An 18163-nucleotide genomic window follows, 5' to 3' on the forward strand; every position below is an offset into this window, starting at 1 on the left:
CAAAATAGATAGCTGTGTGAATCTTTTAACCTTTGGTCTAAATAATAAAGAAGCATAGTTCGATTGTAAGGATATAAATGGGTAGGGTCGGTTGCATGAACTCATTGAAATTTTATTGTACTTCGTACATAGCCTTCACAATGAGCTCACCTCCTGCTTCTCTTTTTGCTTCCGTATTGGACTTGAAATGAAGATCAATGTTGTCTGAGCAAACTTGATATATATTTGGTGTCAGGTGAGACCATGTGACTTGAAGAGGAAAAAAACAGACAGATGAAATGGAAGTGAGCTTTGGCAGTGTTTTTATTTAAGCAATGCGTGTATTAAAAACAAGGGGGGAAAGCAACCTTTAGTTTAATGTGCTAATCTAGGTCATTTAGTATATGGTCACACAATATAAACCCTAGCAGCCACGACATTCAATCAACATAGATATTTTCTAGTGATTTTAAATCGCCACTACTATGGGCATTGTCACAAAAATAACTATGGGAAACTAAATTGTGCAATCCATAATGAAAAATACATTACAAAATTCAGATTTTGGAAAATCACATAGGTCAACTGAATATTGACATTTGACACTATACTGGATTTAGAAATCATTTTCCTTTAGTATATGTACTTGTTCTTATTAAATGTGAAACCAGTTTAAATTTTCAATTAGAACAAGTAATTTTTCCCCTTGAGAAGTAGAACAAGTCTTTTTTTTATGGTACACTATATTCCTTTCAAGTTTTTATTACATCTTTGATTTCAACAATAAACTACCTTGTTTATAATTTGGACAAGGGTTGTGTGGTGATAACTTGAAAGCAGTGTTTTAAAACCTGGCTCGGACCGTCTGGTCCGACCGGTTGGATCGAAACTCGGTCACCTGATCGGTCCGAGCCGCACATCGTATCGGACTTGCAAGCGGCTCGGTAAGAATCGGCTTGACTCGGCCGATTCAATGGTCAAACCGATGACTCGGCCGGTTTTTTGTTGAACCGACGAGTCACCAATTTCATTTTTTATTTTTATTTTTTCGTTTTTTTTGTCAACTCATATTCTTTATATAACATTTAATTTTTATTATAATTTTTTAATATACACCGAGTCAAGCATTCGAACCACTGACTCACCGGTCCGACCAGTGACTCATTAACTCAGGACCCCTACCGAGTCGATCACCGAGCCGAGTTTTAAAACACTACTTGAAAGTAACAAAACTATAATCAGTGCTAATAAATAATTTGTTTATATGAACCGTTGAATATATTAATCTTGTTATTAAAGTTGCGTTCCCATGATTAATTTATAATGTATTTCAAAAAAAAAAATTATAATGCTCAATTATTGAACAAGTGAATCGTAATTTTTTTTTTTAATTTCAAAAAAGAATCGTAATTTTTTTCTTTTTTTTGGACAAGTAATTTTTTCCTTTTTTTTTTTGTTAAAAGTAATTTTTTCCTTTTTTTTTGGTACATCGGAAAATGTAATTGTAATTTTTTACTTTAAAACTAGTCATATGTATTTTTTGTTCAACGTGGTGAAGATTCATTGATAATAGCCCAAGTCAGGCCCAAGGTTACAAGATAGTGTACATGAGTCTGGGCTCACTGGACAACAGATTTAAAACAGAAACTTATGGACTTGGGATTGGATTTGAGGGGTTTGGTGGCTCCATCTCCTGTCAACCAAACTGGTGGAAGGTTGCTCTTGATGCTGGTGCGTCCTTAAGCCGCACCCTATTGCATTATAGCATTATAGCAATGATAATTCAAAGAAAATATAACACATACCTATTGCTTCAACATTTCAAGATTGGTGTAGTCACGGGGTTCTTAGATGGTGGGGCTTTTTGAGAGACTTCAGGAGCTGATTGTGAAAAAGCTTCAATTGATGATCTAGGCGCTGATTTTTGTGGGTTGTGGAAATGCTTGACCCTTGGCATGACTGTATAAACAAAAAGTAAAAACAAAAAATCAAAATTGTAAATTTGTAATTGACTAATTGAACAATTTTACTACACAACTAACAAATTGGCAAGAAAGCCCTTAAGCAGACAAAGTTTCAAACCCAGCCAGAAGCTCAGAAAATTGTAATTGACTAATTGTATATTTCAGAACAATAAAACATAAACTAAGATAACCCATGTATTTATAATAAGCAGGTTTCAAAATCCAAAATTGTAATTGACTAATTGTAGAACTATGAAGCACATGGTAACTGAGTGAGAGGTTGAAAAGGAAAACCTGTGCAACTGCAAATTACTATATTGCTTGAAGGTCTACCCACAACAGAATCTAACTGATGCACTCCCTGGTGTTAAGTAATAAATAATCCAGAAACAAAACACAGTAATGATAAGTTGAAAGTGAAGATTTGGAAGGTCATAATCATCATCATATTATACTGCAGAGAAAAGCTACTCTAATCTACTCTACTTACAATTAGACACATCCAATTAACAAACTTCACAAACCACAACATATTGAGTACTTGATTAAGCAAAGAAGCAGATAACAAAAATCATTTTTCCTAATTTCTCATCTCACATAGACTACCTTAAAAGTTAATCACATAGAAAAGAGAATTTGGAAATAGATAGAAAGTGTGACACTGATGAAATCAGAATGTAAATGAAATCAGAAATCAGAAACTAAGGCTGAAATGAACGCTTCTCTGGCTTCATGAGTAAGAGACCCTGCACTATCAAAATAAGCTCTTTCCACAGCTGTATCTGCTTCTCTCTAGTGCCTCCTACTGGCTGCAAACTGAAATAACTTCACAAACAATGACTTCAAATGTCAACTCAGTAGTGGAAATAAAATTTATCAGTCAATCGATATAGTTTATTGCAATTTACCTCAAAGATTGAAGCCTTGTCTTTTTTTGGTAATATTTTTCACATCATTAAGTTGAAATAAACAACCAAGCATATTGGATGAATAATTTACCATTTAACACTTCACCTCACCAATTAGGCAATTGCAACCCGTCATGTCTATCATAAAGTCAAGTTCACCAAAATCACTAATTATACAGAATAAGAATTGCAATTCTCTGCAAGGACCCAGAAAAGAAAGGCAGCAAAACATCCAAAACTGATACAAATGCAGGCCAATACTCTCATCTACACCAAGCTGAAATGCAAAAATTTTGAAACTTGATTCGTTTTTCTATTCATCCACACCAACAGGGACATTAGAAAAACTTCTTTTAAGTATCAAAGAGCATATTTCTATTTGTCAGTTGAATCCTCAGGTAGTAAATTAGACATTTAAACAACCCAACCAAAAAAAGTATGCCAATGACAACCAACAAAGAATAGCCTATACAATCACCAAACAAGCAACAATGCATGCTAGGTTCAATATTTTCAAAAAGAACAAAGATACATAAAACTTCTTAAATTAGAAAAATCAGCTGACATCTTCCTTCTACTCAATGAAAATTTCTCCATATTTTATAAAAGAACTTTTTCTTCTCCATCATTAGACGAGATGAGCATTTTCCAATAGAAATGTGAGTAGTAAATACTACTCAAATAGAAGAAAAAAAATTTATAATATAACCAAATAATTAGAAAAACTCATGCTCAAAGTCCATGGCAATGTAAATGGAAATAACTGCAGATGAAAGCTTGAAAGGATATAATCTAGATGCCACTTAATATCAGCCCAACAAGTCAAGATCTAGGAAGCTGAACTTACTTCTTATTGATCGTATCAAACTCTGCCAAGAGAAGGTCCATTCCTTTCTTGTCATTTCTAAGCAGAGGTTTCTTTAACCATATAAAGTATACTGTCAGAAAGTGACATAAAAGAAAAAACTTCTGTTAAGTATCAAAGAGCATATTTCTATTTGTCTTTCACAAATAGCCAACTCAAGTTACAAAAAACTAGAGTAGAGCTACTGGATCAAATACAAAACCATTTAGCATAATATTTCTTTTACTTGAACTTGATTAACTATTTCCAATATTCTATAAGTTGCCCATTGAAAACGGATGGCTAGAGATCCACATTAACAGTGCCCATGGCCATTCAATGTTTCATGATATAAGGTCATAACTCCATGCTAATACCAGACAGGTGATTCAAGTATACATGAGATAAAACAAACCTCTAAGAGCTATCCTGGGAAGCAGCACAATCCCTTACTGCAGACATGGTTATCTATTTTGCAAGTCACAAGAGAAAATTATAAGACATCTAATTTGATCACTAGTACAAACTGTTAGTAACTCAGAACAAATGTCAATCATTTTTAGATTTGTTAGATAAGGACTTTAAGAAGAAAACATTTATATTATTAAGGCACACACAGTATAATCCTGGCTAGAAAAATTGGGTACGTATCATTAATCTAGAAAAATTAAGGCCAGCCACATTGCGAAGTGACCGTTGATTGTCCTTATCCAACAATGAAGTCAAAGTGGGAGGGACCCTAGTTGAGGGGTCATTCATTCCATCAAACAATAAAAGAAAACGCGCATCTTGTTGTGAACAAGAAGCGCCCTAGGACATGCAGGAGCGTGCTCTCGTGAAAAATATTCACACTCGATCATTGCCCCCTCTCTCTCTATAAAACCACAACACGTACATGGCAGGCACAACGAACTAATTCACTAGCTACTAGCACATAAAAAATCATGAAGAAGCTCGATCATGATATTCAAGAACAGGAGGAGGAGCTAACAACACCGCCCAAGCTCTGTCTGCTAGTGACACGGCCGTACACGGCGCCGGAGGCTCCCACGCCGCCGCCTCGTACGGCGGCTTCAGTTCCGTTCCAGTGGGAGGAAGCACCGGGGAAGCCTAGGCCCTGCCACACACGATCTGAGCCGGCAGGTAGAGGAGGTGGTGTTTCCAGAGCACTGGAGCTCCCTCCGAGGTTGTCGTTCATGGAGAATAATCATAATAAGGTTTCCGTTTCCCCGACAACGGTGTTGGATGGTCCTTACATTGGACGCGCCGTGTCTTTTACGATGTCGCACAGGAGCTCCACCAGAGACACCGAGGAGAGTTCCAGTTTTGGGTCTACCAGGTGGTTGAAGAAGAAAAAGAGCAACAGGGTGAAACGTGAGGGTAGTTTTGACTTTTCGAGTTGGAGTGTGGATGGCACCAGTAAAGTGAAGATCATGAGGGTTAGGAGAACAGGAAGCTTCTTGAGTCTCTCTCGTGGAACTTCACATTTGTGGGTATGTATGCATTATGTCTCTTTCATTTCACAATCTCATTTCTCTTGAGTCTCCTTCAACAACCCTTAATAAAGTTTCATTCACACTTTGCAAATACGTCCATGTGGTGAAAATATGAATCACAGATATAGGAATGAAAGATAAGATCTTAAGAAGAGAAAAATAGGAAGATAATATAATAAAAAATGAGATGGATTAGAAAGTGAGGTTTAAATAAATTAGAATTTTGAAAATTCCAAAATAATATTTGGTCTTAGCATGAAAAATCAAGTTTTGTACACGCCTTCAACCTCTACACTTTTAGAGAGATATATAAATGAAGAGAGAGGAGTGAATAATATGATATATTATGGAGGTTGTTTACATGACCCATGATAAATTTTTGGTTAAATAACTCATCATCCAATTACATTGGAGATAAGTGAGTTGGAATTTTTATATTTTGTTTATTAATTTATTTCCAACTCATTTATCTTCAATGTGATTGGATGATGAGTTATTTAACTCAAACTTTATCATGAGTCATTTAGACAACCTCTATATTATGTGATAAAAACAATAAAAAGATACTGGAAGAAAAAACTAGAAGGAAATGAATTTTAAGAGAAATTAACTCTAAGCAACTGCATTTTGAAAATATTGTTCCTTTTCTTCTTCTTGGCCGCAAAACTATAGTGTCATCACTTTGCAGTAACAAAACTCTTTCCCATTTTCTTTCTAAGAGTAAAACTATTGAAACATTCAAGCAGCTGATTTGGGACCGAAAAGCTAGCTTTGGCTGCATTATGATTTATGATAGATAGATAGCTACCGAAAGAGCATTGTTTTAATTTTGCGGTGACTTATGGTGTTCTTTGCGTATTGATCTGTTATTATAACTGCAGGCAAACATTTATGAAAGCTTTAAGCAAGTGGTCCCATGGAGGTGCAGGCAAGAAACGCAAGGCAAGCAAAATTGACGTCGTTTCATGCATGTAGTGGCGGAACCAGAAATTTAAGGAAGCCTAGGCAAATTTTATGATTAAGTCCCTATATTTTTTCCTACCTTTCAAATTTTGCCTAATCTCTCTTTTTTTTTTGGCCCAAAAACCTACCTGATCCAAAGAAAAATAAAAATAAAATTTATTGGAGCCCAGACATAGGCCCTACCAAGCTAGGCGATAGTTCCGCCTCTGCATGCATGTGATCGTCGACTTATCCGCACCTTTACCGTACTAGCTAGCTAGCTACATATTTTCAAAGTACAATACCATTGCTACTTGTAAAGGAACAGGAGCAAGAATATGTGTAGATGTCAAAAATATAAATTAATTCCAGTTATTATTTGTTCCGTACTAGGGAGATCTGACGTCGGAAACTGACAGAAAGTAAACCCTAGCAGAGTACCAAAAATATCACAAAAGGAATATTCTCATTAAATGTTCGAAAGGTGCTTTTTACAAGGGGTTGACCTCTCCTTTTATAGAGGGAATGGTCATAACGTGGACTTTCTCTGTACTTGGGCCTGACAATCGGGGCCCAAGCCTCTATACATATAAGACAAAACTAAAGGAATTCTTCCAGCTGGCGCGTGGACCCATCCAAAAGAAGGGCGGGCTTCGACGTTGTTCCACAAACCCCGCCATGGCTGTTTTCGTTCATCTAAATGCTCGATTTGGGCGGGAATAAGGGATACTTATGTCCCGCCCAATCCACATGCCCCCAAGACATGAGGCTTAAGTAAGTTGAGTCGAAATGTCTTTATACGTTGCTTCGTCGCCTGCCTTTATCATTTACCTCGTTCTTCTGATAATTGTGTCGCCGTTCTTTCATTTGTGTAGGTGACATGAGACTTAGGTTCCTTGAGCCGAGACGTTTTTACAGTATATCGCCATTCTTTATAGTCATGGGCCTGTCGTCGCATTCTCGCCTTTTCATGTTCCTTTATATGTCGCCATTTTTTATCTTTGTCGATACATCGCCGTTATCACACCTGTCAATCACGTCTTTTCAACTGACGCACGTATCCTTCTTTTCCGGGATTTTGTTATCATTTGCCATAAATGCAGTTGTGCGTCTCGAGGAGTTATGTCTTTTCGTTTCATACCTTTTCAAATTTCAAATCCCACGATCCCACGATCCTTCGCAGTCTTTCCCACTCATTCTCTCTCTTCCTTTTTCTTCTATAAATACCCTTTTCACCTTTCACTTTTCACTTTTCTGAAAACCTTTGCTCTGAAAACTTTTTCATCGCAGCTTTCACTCTCTTCTTTGTTCTCCGGTGAACCTTGCTCACTCCGGCCGTCGTCATTGCGCGGTGCTCCCCCATCGCCGACGTTCTCTTTACTCAATCCTCCGCTTCTTCCTCCGGTGAGTCCTTCCCCTTTCTCTTTTCTTGACACTGTGTGTCTTCTTCTTTCTTTGTGTTTGGACCTGTTCATCTTCTTTTTTATTTTTATGAAATTACCCAGCATGTCGACACAAAATTTTAGCATTTCCTCCTTAGAGCTCACTTCCCCTTCTACGGAGGGGGAAGTTTCTGCCCCCACCGTTATCGAAATACAATCCTCACCCTCCACTCACGAGGATTCCGGTCCCGCCGGCTCCGTTGATTCTATTCTCTCCTCTAATGGAGATTTGTCTTCACCCGAATGGCGTTCCAACGTGCATTTGGTTGAAGATAAGTGTCTTTGGCGCTCCATCTGGGGTAGCCTTGGAAGCATCAGTTCGCTTCGAATATCTTCTCAAGGGTTTACAAAGATAAATCCCGCCACCTCTAATAACGAAGATCACCTGTTAAATGTTCTTCCCTGTGGCGAGGATGATTGCGTTCTTTTACGCAAGGAACCTACTGATGAATCGCCCGATTTCTTTTTTGTTTATGGTTATTTTTTCTTGGATTTGAATATCAAACTCCCTTTCTCGCCCTTTATATGTCACGTTCTTACCTTTTTGAACGTGGCGCCTTGTCAACTTCAACCCAACGCCTGGGGCTTTATACGCTGCTTTGAAATTCTCTGTGAACATTTGAGTTGCACTCCCACCTATCCTTTGTTTTTCATTTTCTATAAGACAGTCACCATAAAACCTACATCTATCAAGTGGGTTCCTCTTTTGGCTCGCAAGAACATGAGCCGATTCACCGCCCTTAAAAGTCATTACAAAGTGTGGCAGAAAAAATATTTCAAAGTCATGGAGTCGCCTGAAATGAATAACTTGTTTCGAGATTCCAATAACAACCCTCTCTTCCTCTTTTACTGGACAAAAAACCCTCGCCGAAAAATATCCGTTTCATACGACGCCTTGGATGAATCCGAGCAGGCCATCGCCGATTACCTCCGCTCATTACCAGTAATCTCTAGTCATGACTTGATTGAAGCGTCAAAATCCGGCACTTTAAATCAATTTTTTAGTAAGTTTATAATTTTTGCACAACTTGTTTTTCTTTTTGTTCATGTACCTCGCCTAATTGATGTTTTCCATGCAGCCACGATGGGAAAAAGCAAGGTTGATGCCAACCCCATCAAGATGAAGGAATACCTCGCCCAGTCTGCTGCGGCGGCGAAGAAAAGGGCCGCCGAGACTGAGCAAAAGAAAAAGAATGAAGGTACTTCGGGCTTTGATAACGTCAGGGACCCAAAGCGCCAAAAAACTTCGAGCGCTGCTGGTGGTAAACCTCTTCACCAATCAACTCTTGATCCAAAAGGTCGTCCGACTGAGAAAAAGAAGGGGCATGACAATGTCCCGCCACCTCAACCGGATTCAGGCGCACTGATCAACCGCCCATCAACTCCATTCATCCAAGCTGGCCCTAGCTCAGCTATTGGTGGCGAGGCTCTTCCCCCTTTGCTGAGCCTATCTGATCCTTGCTTCAACGGATTGGATTTTATGAATCGTACCTTTGACAACCGGATTCACAAGGATGTTTCCGGTCAAGGCCCCCCCAACATTGCTTCTGTGGCGATCCATCATGCGCTCTCTGCCGCCAGTACTGTGGCGGGAATGGCTTAGTGCGTGAAGGAGTTGATAGCAACCAAGAACCGTTATGAAAAGAAGGCGGCTGATTATAAGACTGCCTATGAGCGAGCAAAAGCCGATGCTGAGACCGCCAACAAAAACCTGAAGGCTGCTGAGGAGAGGTGTGCTAAGTTAACTGATGACTTGGCGGCTTCTGACTTGCTTCTTCAAAAGACCAAATCTCTGAAAGAAACTATCAACGACAAACACACTGCTGTTCAGGCCAAGTGCCAAAAACTGGAAAAGAAGTACGAACGCCTAAATGCTTCCATCTTGGGGCGTGCTTCTCTCCAGTTTGCTCAAGGCTTTCTGGCGGCCAAAGAGCAGATTAGTGTGGTTGAGCCGGGCTTTGATCTTTCCCGTATTGGGTGGCTGAAGGAGATCAAGGATGGTCAAGTAATTGGTGATGATGACATTAGCCTCGACCTCCTTCCCCAATTCGATGATGAAAGTGAGCCTGAAGAAGATGGCGAGGATGGGAATGAGCAGCACAAGAATGAGGATCACGAGAAGGAAGACCCTCAAGCTGGGACAAGCCAGGGAAACAACGCCAACAATGAGAACCTGGCTTGAATTTCTTCTTTTATTTCATGAAGTTAAAATTTTGCTTTGGGCATTGCCCTGTCTTTTATCATCATTCCAAATCATGTATGGGCGTCGCCCCCTTTGCCTTACTTTTAATGGATATCATTTTAAGTTCATTCGTTGTTACCTTTAGTTGTTACCAACTTTTGTTGTTACTTTGGTTTGCATACCTTAGCCGATTTTTCGACGAGGCTTGGTTTCTAGTGGCCACTAGAATTGCCAAGGCTTTTAACATTTGATGGCGACACTTTCTTATTCCGAAAGGTTTACTCGCAGTATTGCATACTTTGATACGATTTGCATTGCATGAACTCGTAATATAAATTATATTGAATTAAAAAATACAGGCGATTCTGTTGAAATAACCTTTTCATTAATTTTCTTTCACATGAGAACAATTGTCCCATTCTTTTTACATGCCGCCTCATTAAAAACCTCTCCAAAGAAAGGAAAAAAGAGTGCGGCTTCATTCACCTTTGGTTGTTTCTATTAACTAAAATACTGCTTTAGATGAGAGGCGTTCCATGTTCGTGGAACCTTTTGACCATTTAGTTGTTCCAACTTTTAAGCTCCTCCTCCAACATCGCCTATAATCCTGTAAGGCCCGCCCCAGTTGGGTGAAAGTTTGTTGTGTTTATCGGGTATTGTATTTTTTCGGAGCACTAAGTCTCCTACCCTCATTTTTCTAGGCACTACTTTCGTTGAGAATTTTCTTGCAACCTTCACTTTTCCCGCCTCATTCCTTATGTGAGCCTCACGTTGTTCCTCGGGCAGCATGATTAGATTTGCTATTAAATTTTCCCCGTTGTCATTCTCATTAAACCGAACCACTCGCCAATTTTGGTTTTCAATTTCAACTAGGAGCATGGCGTCAGTCCCATAAGTTAAACGATACGGGGTTTCCTTTGTGCTTGACTGTTCAGTGGTGTTGTATGCCCAAAGAACGCCCGGTAGTTCCTCCGCCCAAAGCCCTTTTGCTTCATCCAGTTTCTTCTTTAAACCTTTCAGGATATCCTTGTTAGTCGATTCAGCCTGCCCATTGGTTTGTGGATGTTCTACAGAGGCAAATCGCATCTCGATTCCCATTTCTGTACAAAATTCCCGGGTAACATTACTTGTGAATTGTGTTCCATTATCCATTACTAACGCCCTGGGGACCCCAAATCTACAAACAATCCTTCGCCACAAGAAACTCCTGACCTTGGCGGCCGTGATAGTTGCCACCGCCTCGGCTTCTATCCATTTTGTGAAGTAATCAACCGCCACGATGATATACTTCATTTGTGCCTTCGCTACTGGGAATGGTCCCAAAATGTCAACCCCCCACATAGCAAATGGCCAAGGCGCCATCATGGTTGTTAACTCTTCTGGCGGAGCCTTGTGCAAGTCAGAGAAGACTTGGCATTTTTCACATTTCTTAACATACTCAAGACAGTCCTTCTTCATTGTCGGCCAATAAAATCCAGCTCTCACAATTTTCACCGCCAAGGATTTCCCGCCTATATGGCTTGAACAAACACCTTCATGGACTTCCGCCATTATTCCATGGGCGTTCTTGGTGTCAACGCATTTGAGCATAGGGGACATAATTCCCCGCCGATACAACTCACCATCCACCACTGTGTAAAAACTGGCTTCCCTTCGTTTCGCTCTTGTGTTCACATCGTCATCCTTTGGAGGGTTTTCTAGGAAGATCTTGATTGACTCCATCCAAGAAGGCTCGCCTTCAATTACTGACTTGACTGCTTTCAACTTTATTTCTACCAAATCAATGCTCGGGCGAGGCAGGGTTTCCTGAATGACTGTTTGGTAATTGCCCAATCTCCCTGTGCTCGCCAATTTTGCTAACACATCTGCCCTCTCATTTTGGCCCCTCGGGACATGTTCTATCTTAATTTCTTTGACCTCCATCATCAATCTGTGTACCACTTCCAAGTATTTGGAAAGTTGCGGATCCTTTACTTGGTACTCGCCTTTCACCTGTTTAACCACTAACTGCGAATCTCCCTTGATCAATAACTTTTGGACCCCCAGCTCGATGGCTAGCCTTAAGCCGGCGATCAAAGCCTCATACTCAGATTGATTGTTGCTCGCCTTGAACTCGAACTTTAGAGACTGTTCAATGATCATTTTGTCTGGACTTTCAATTGTTATCCCAGCCCCACTTCCAGTCTTATTAGAGGATCCATCCACAGATAGGACCCATTCTCCTCGAGTCTTCTCGCCTTCCGTGGGTGTTAATTCCGCCACGAAGTCGATCAAACTTTGAACTGTGACTTGGCCCCTTGGCTCATATTGTATATCATATTCTGACAATTCCACTGACCAGCTAACCAATCGCCCCGATAAATCAGGCTTCTGAAGTACTTGTCTTAAGGGGACATCAGTTTTAACTTTGACTTGGAAACTTTGGAAATAAGGCCTAAGGCGCCTCGCAGTTTTCATAATCGCCAATGCAGCCTTTTCAATTTTTTGGTACCGCAACTCTGCCCCCTGTAAAGTATGGCTCACGAAATATATAACTTTCTGCTTTTTTCCCTCTTCCTGGAGCAACACTGTACTCACCGCCTTGTCAGTAACTGCTAGATAGAGCACTAATGGAAAGCCTGGTGTTGGCTTGGAAAGTACTGGCAATGTGGCCAATGATTCCTTTAATTTGGTAAAAGCTTGTTCGCATTCCTCTGTCCACTGAAACTTTGAATTCTTTTTTAAGCATGTGAAGAATGGGGCCGCTTTGTCACCCGCCATTGGCAAGAAACGTGACAAGGCGGCCATTCGTCCTGTCAAACGCTGAACTTCTTTGACACTTGTTGGGCTTTTCATCTCGAAGATCGCCCTTCCCTTATCAGGATTCACTTCTATTCCTCTCGATGTCAACATGAATCCCAAGAACTTTCCTCCCTGGATCCCAAAAGAACACTTCTCAGGATTCAACTTCATTTGATATGTTCTTAATTGAGTAAACGCTTCCTTAAGATCGCTGCCATGATCACTAGCCCTGGCGGACTTTACGATCATGTCTTCCACATACACCTCCATATTCCTGCCCACTTGTTTTGAAAAGATTATATCCATGAGCCGTTGGTACGTAGCTCCTGCATTCTTTAATCCAAAAGGCATTGTCTTGTAACAATAATTCGCCTGATTGGTCATAAATGCTGTACTTTCTTCATCCGATGGATGCATCATGATTTGATTGTAGCCCGAGTAAGCATCCATGAGACTTAAAAGTTCATTCCCCGACGCTCCATCCACAAGCTTATCAACATTGGGAAGTGGATATGAATCTTTAGGACACACTTTGTTCAAGCTTGTATAGTCCGTGCACATTCGCCACTTCCCATTGGATTTTTTTACCATCACAACATTGGCGAGCCATGTCGGGTACTGCACCTCACGGATGAAGCGGGCCTTGATTAGTTTCTCAGTCTCTAATTGTACTGCCTTATTCTTTTCATCACTCATTCTCCGCCTTGGCTGGATGACTGGGGTCGCCCCTGGTCGAATAGCCAATTTGTGAGTGATCACATTGGGGTCAATCCCTGGTACATCATTGATGGTCCATGCAAAGAGATCCAAATTATCACCCAGCAGCGTGATCAACCTTTCCTCTTGTTCCTTTGTCAAACTGCTGCCAATCTTTAAAATTTTATCCTTAATTTGCACTTGCTTGGTTTCTTCCAGAGGTTGTGGGCGGAAATCATCAGCATCGTCTCTTGGATCCAAACTGAATCCCTCTTGCGGAAAGATTTCTGTGATTCTGTGACTTTCTTTGGCGGCCTTACGCCCATAAAGCGCCACACTTCTTAGATAACATTCTCTTGCTGCATTTTGGTCCACATGTAATACCCCAACCTTTCCATTGCAGGCTGGATATTTAACAGTCAAATGAGCTGTTGAAACGACCGCACATAGCTTGTTGAGGGTGTCTCGTCCCAAGAGTACATTGTAGTTGGCTCTGCACGCCAGGACTAAGTACTTCACTTGAAATTTCTTTACAAACTCTCCTTCGCCAAAAGCAGTTGGTATTTCCACATATCCTCGAACAGTGACACGGTCCCCTGTAAACCCTACCAAGGTTCCTTTATACGGCCTCAAGTCTGACTCTTTTAGCCCCAGGCGATCAAAGGCATCTCCATAAATGATATCCGCCGAAGACCCCTGGTCTAAAAATACTTTCTTCGTGACATAATTGTTAACCCTGATTGTTACCACAATTGGATCGTTGTCATGGGGAATCACGTGCGCAAAATCCTGATGGGTAAATATGATAGGGGAGTGATTCACCCAACACTCGCTTTCGCTTGCCTCATGTACTGAGTGTACTGCCGCCACATAGCGTTTTCTAGCCTTACTTGAAATTGCACCCCCGCCAAATCCTCTTGCAATAGATGAACATTCCCCAACAGGATCGCCCAACTCTTCCACTATCTCCTTGCCTTTGCCTTTGTCTCCTTGGGTGATCCTAGCGACTTCTGGCGTTGCCGTGTCTTTAACGAAGTTTGCCAGATGACCAGCCTTAATCAAACGATCAATTTCCCGCCTCAAATTCCAACAATTATCCGTCGTATGCCCCAACGCTTTGTGGTACTCGCACCACCTATTGGTATCTACATTAGCTGGCGGTCGCCGCGGTGGTGGGTACTGCACAACATTTGTTTGCCCAACGGCCCTTAAAATGGTGCTTAAGGGCGCATTTAACTTTGTAAGTGGAACTGGAGCTGGCGTAGTACCATGCTGACCAGTTGTGGCTGCAGCGGGACCTTGAGAATTGCGGTGCCATGTATTTTGAAATCCTGGTTTGGAGTTTTGATATGGTCCCGGTCTTGGTACACGGGGGGTTTGTGCTACCCTGGTTTCCTTCCCCGCCTTAGGTTTATCCTGCGAAACCCCGCCGGAATGGGCTTGCTTGCGTCCTTCCTCTCTTTCTTGTTTTTTCTGATCATCCTGCTCAATTAATATGAATTCCTGAACACGAGCACGAAGGTCCATCATGTCTTTTGCTGGTCGCCTCGTCAAGTCCCGATTCAAATCACCCGCCCGAAGACCATTTTTGAAAGACGCAAGGCAAACATCCGGATTGCCCTCCTCCAGTTGAACCGCCATTTTACTAAATCGCGCCATGTAGTTCTTGAGCTTCTCCCCTGGCTGTTGATGTATGCTGATAAGATCAAACATGGTTGCCTTGGTAGTTTTATTGGCGGAGAATTGAGTTGAGAACTTTGTGGACAAATCAGTAAAATTGTCAATGGAGAAGGGCGGTTGACGGATGAACCATTGCATCGCCATCCCCTTGAATGTTGATGGTAACAACCTACACTTCACCTCATCTGTTGCTCCTCCAATAACCATTTTCGTGTTAAAATAACGCAAGTGTTCCATGGGGTCTGAGTCGCCTGAAAAGGCGTCCAACGCCATCGTTTGCAGATGCTTTGGTATGCCCACTCGTGTGATGGCGGGAACAAAAGGCTGGAATTCAACAACGTCTTCGGCCTCGAGCCGTTGTTCTTGCTTATAGTCTTGTCGCTGAGTTAAGTACTGCACCTGGGCTTGCAACTGCTCGTTCTGGCTTTGTACTTTTTGAAAAGTGTCCAACATTTGTTGCAAGGCAGCCGGAGTGATTCCCGTCACCACCTCTGGCGCTTTTCTCGGAACGCTGGTTTTGAGGTCATCCAGATTTACATATTTAGGCGGCGCTGATCGTCGCCTGACTCCTGGATCTGATCTAGCTATCAGATCTGAAGGTCTTCCTGGAGCTGCATTCACCAACGAGACCGGTGACTGCGCCACCGAGTGATCCCCCACCGAAGAAGCCTCCTGCTCCGGCTCTTGAGGTACTTCGCGGTTGTTGTACCGTCCACCGCCGCGGCCGCCGTGACGACCACCCCTCCGGCGATGATCGCGGCGGCCCACACCACACGAACGAGTTTCCATGGATCTTAAAACGCACCTTCTATGTCAAGTAGTAGATCGAAGTAAGACCCACAGACGGCGCCAATGTTCCGTACTAGGGAGATCTGACGTCGGAAACTGACAGAAAGTAAACCCTAGCAGAGTACCAAAAATATCACAAAAGGAATATTCTCATTAAATGTTCGAAAGGTGCTTTTTACAAGGGGTTGACCTCTCCTTTTATAGAGGGAATGGTCATAACGTGGACTTTCTCTGTACTTGGGCCTGACAATCGGGGCCCAAGCCTCTATACATATAAGACAAAACTAAAGGAATTCTTCCAGCTGGCGCGTGGACCCATCCAAAAGAAGGGCGGGCTTCGACGTTGTTCCACAAACCCCGCCATGGCTGTTTTCGTTCATCTAAATGCTCGATTTGGGCGGGAATAAGGGATACTTATGTCCCGCCCAGTCCATTATTCATATAATAAATGTCTTAAGCTCAGCCAAACAACGTCCTTTCTTGTATGTGCCCACGGATCTATGTTAAACACCATAAGGGCAAGTGGTAGGAAAAATCCTTCCCACCAAGGAACCCTAGCAGAGCTACTCTAGAACAGTAAAGAAAATTAACGAAAAATATAAATTGTTGGCTGAAGCCGTTTTCTTTGATAGATCAGAAAGTAACAACATTACAATACTTATACTTGTAAATTAAAACCCTACAGTGGATGCCCATATATTGGGCTTAATCCAATGTTATTTAAATTTCCTTACTCCTAATAGATAAAAGCCCAACTGTCTATTTTAAAACAAAGTCATTCAAATAGACAGATTTCTTTCCATTCCTCTTGGACTTGCGTTTCTGATTGTTTTTGTGTGCTTGGGCCGGCCCACTGCTACCAGCAAGTCCCCTCACTTGATTTTGAGAACAACTATTAGAAAAAAAAATTAAGTGGTAAAAGTATGTAGTTTTTTATAGTCTCTTTGGTAAAAAATATTGCTATCACTTATGTTCCACACTACTAAATGATCTCACTTGAGCAGTAAAAGTATGGTTTTTATGACAATTTTGATAAAAAAAATTCTCATTTGTGTCCTCTTGATAAAAAATGCCCCCACTTTTAATAATATATATTAATTTTTTTATGAATTTATATGTATATATATATTGCTCTAACAACATCAAATTTCTGAATCCATCACTGACCCTGCGCATCCTCTACTGGAGAAACTCATGTACAGCAAGCACCCTTTCCCCGGCATCTCCTCCTTCACCACATTCTCACATCGGTACCCCTCCACGTCACCACGCCACGTAGCCCACCCCTCAGCACCTGCCTCGCATGTGACAGCAACAGAAAACTCACACGGGCCAAAGCACCACAACACCCGGTTCAGGAGTGGCCCGAACCCAACACAACCCGGATCCAAACCCTCCACCTCGTAGCTCGCATAACTGAACCCATCTTCGGGAGTCACGTGCACGGTTGAAAACGACGTACCCTCGATCCCGTTCATGGAGTACCCACACGGATCAAACTCGAACCCACAAATCGCGTGACCCGGAATAATCTCCGCCACCCGAGACATTTCCGTCATTTTATTACCCTTAAAAAATACGCGCGCCTTTTCCCGGTCCAGCCCCGTCATGCAAATCTCAACCGTTCCCACGCCCTTCCGATACAGCGATGACGTGGCACCGGCATCCTCCCTGCACGCAAAGTACACGTGCCAGTTTCTATTATTCGGACCAGCAGTGATGAAGTACTTGGCGTCGCCGAGATGGGAAAAATGGTCCTTCAGCACGACGACCTCGTCGGAGAAACTCCGGTGAGGGGTGTGCTGGTCATTTGGGAAAAGAAATTCCCCGCGCGAGTATTTGACGGCGAGTACAGAGAGCGAGAGGGAGTCTGCGAGGCGGAGAATGGGGTGGATTGAGAGGAGGAGCCTGGTGGTGCCGCATGTTTTGAGAATGATTTTGTGTGGGTAGATGAAGAGGCTGGATTCTGAGAGCACGTATGAGTCTAGTTCGGCGTTGGAGAGGTGTGACACGATGGTGCAGCACGCGGGTTCGAGGATTGAGTTGAGCTGAGTCCGAGTCAGGGCTCGTAGGCCAAGTCGCTGAGTGTGATTGAGAATCGGTGGTGACTCGGTGAATGAAATCTCTAACCGCTTTTCAACGCCTTCGAATCTGATCGGTGATGCTGCTGGTTGGTTATTGGTGATAATATCATCAGGAACACACAAGGCCATAAATGTAAAGAAGTGTTGTGTTGAGAATCCATCAACCTTCATTCACGCTTCTGAAACAATTGAAACTGAACATTGTTACATGCATGGCAGCGAGTCATCACAACATTCAAAAACTATGAATGGGACAGAAGTGAGTGAGTGTTGACAACAGCATTGGCATGAAGAAACACTTATTTATAGGGAGCGACACTGTGTGCAGTAGTTCCAAGGTGGATTATATAAAAAAAAATTGACTCGCCGACAGCAA

The 18163-nt window shown here is 41.9% G+C and overlaps 2 protein-coding genes across 2 annotated transcripts; one reads left to right on the forward strand and one right to left on the reverse strand.

Moving 5' to 3' along the window:
• The first annotated feature begins 1449 nt into the window (after positions 1 to 1449).
• LOC130716305 (uncharacterized protein At4g00950-like) lies at positions 1450 to 6536 on the forward strand. The gene is made up of 2 exons (XM_057566510.1): positions 1450 to 5188; positions 6073 to 6536. Exons 1-2 carry the CDS (start codon positions 4640 to 4642, stop codon positions 6145 to 6147), a joined length of 624 nt encoding a protein of 207 aa, XP_057422493.1. The 5' UTR covers positions 1450 to 4639; the 3' UTR covers positions 6148 to 6536.
• A 10309-nt stretch (positions 6537 to 16845) lies between these two features.
• Positions 16846 to 17916, reverse strand: LOC130713182 (S-adenosylmethionine decarboxylase proenzyme-like). The gene has a single exon (XM_057562973.1). The coding sequence runs from the start codon at positions 17914 to 17916 to the stop codon at positions 16846 to 16848; it is 1071 nt and encodes a 356-aa protein (XP_057418956.1).
• Between the last annotated feature and the right edge of the window lie 247 nt (positions 17917 to 18163).

Source organism: Lotus japonicus, chromosome 4 (assembly GCF_012489685.1).
Source record: "Lotus japonicus ecotype B-129 chromosome 4, LjGifu_v1.2".
Classification (NCBI taxonomy): Eukaryota; Viridiplantae; Streptophyta; class Magnoliopsida; order Fabales; family Fabaceae; genus Lotus; species Lotus japonicus.

What these genes read in the sequence shown, in the direction of transcription:
- LOC130716305 (XM_057566510.1), top strand. Translation starts at nt 4,640, where the DNA reads ATGAAGAAGCTCGATCATGATATTCAAGAACAGGAGGAGGAGCTAACA. An exon ending in GTGGAACTTCACATTTGTGG is followed by an intron (nt 5,189 to 6,072) that starts GTATGTATGCAT and finishes TTATAACTGCAG; the next exon opens with GCAAACATTTATGAAAGCTT.
- LOC130713182 (XM_057562973.1), bottom strand. Translation starts at nt 17,916, where the DNA reads ATGGCCTTGTGTGTTCCTGATGATATTATCACCAATAACCAACCAGCA.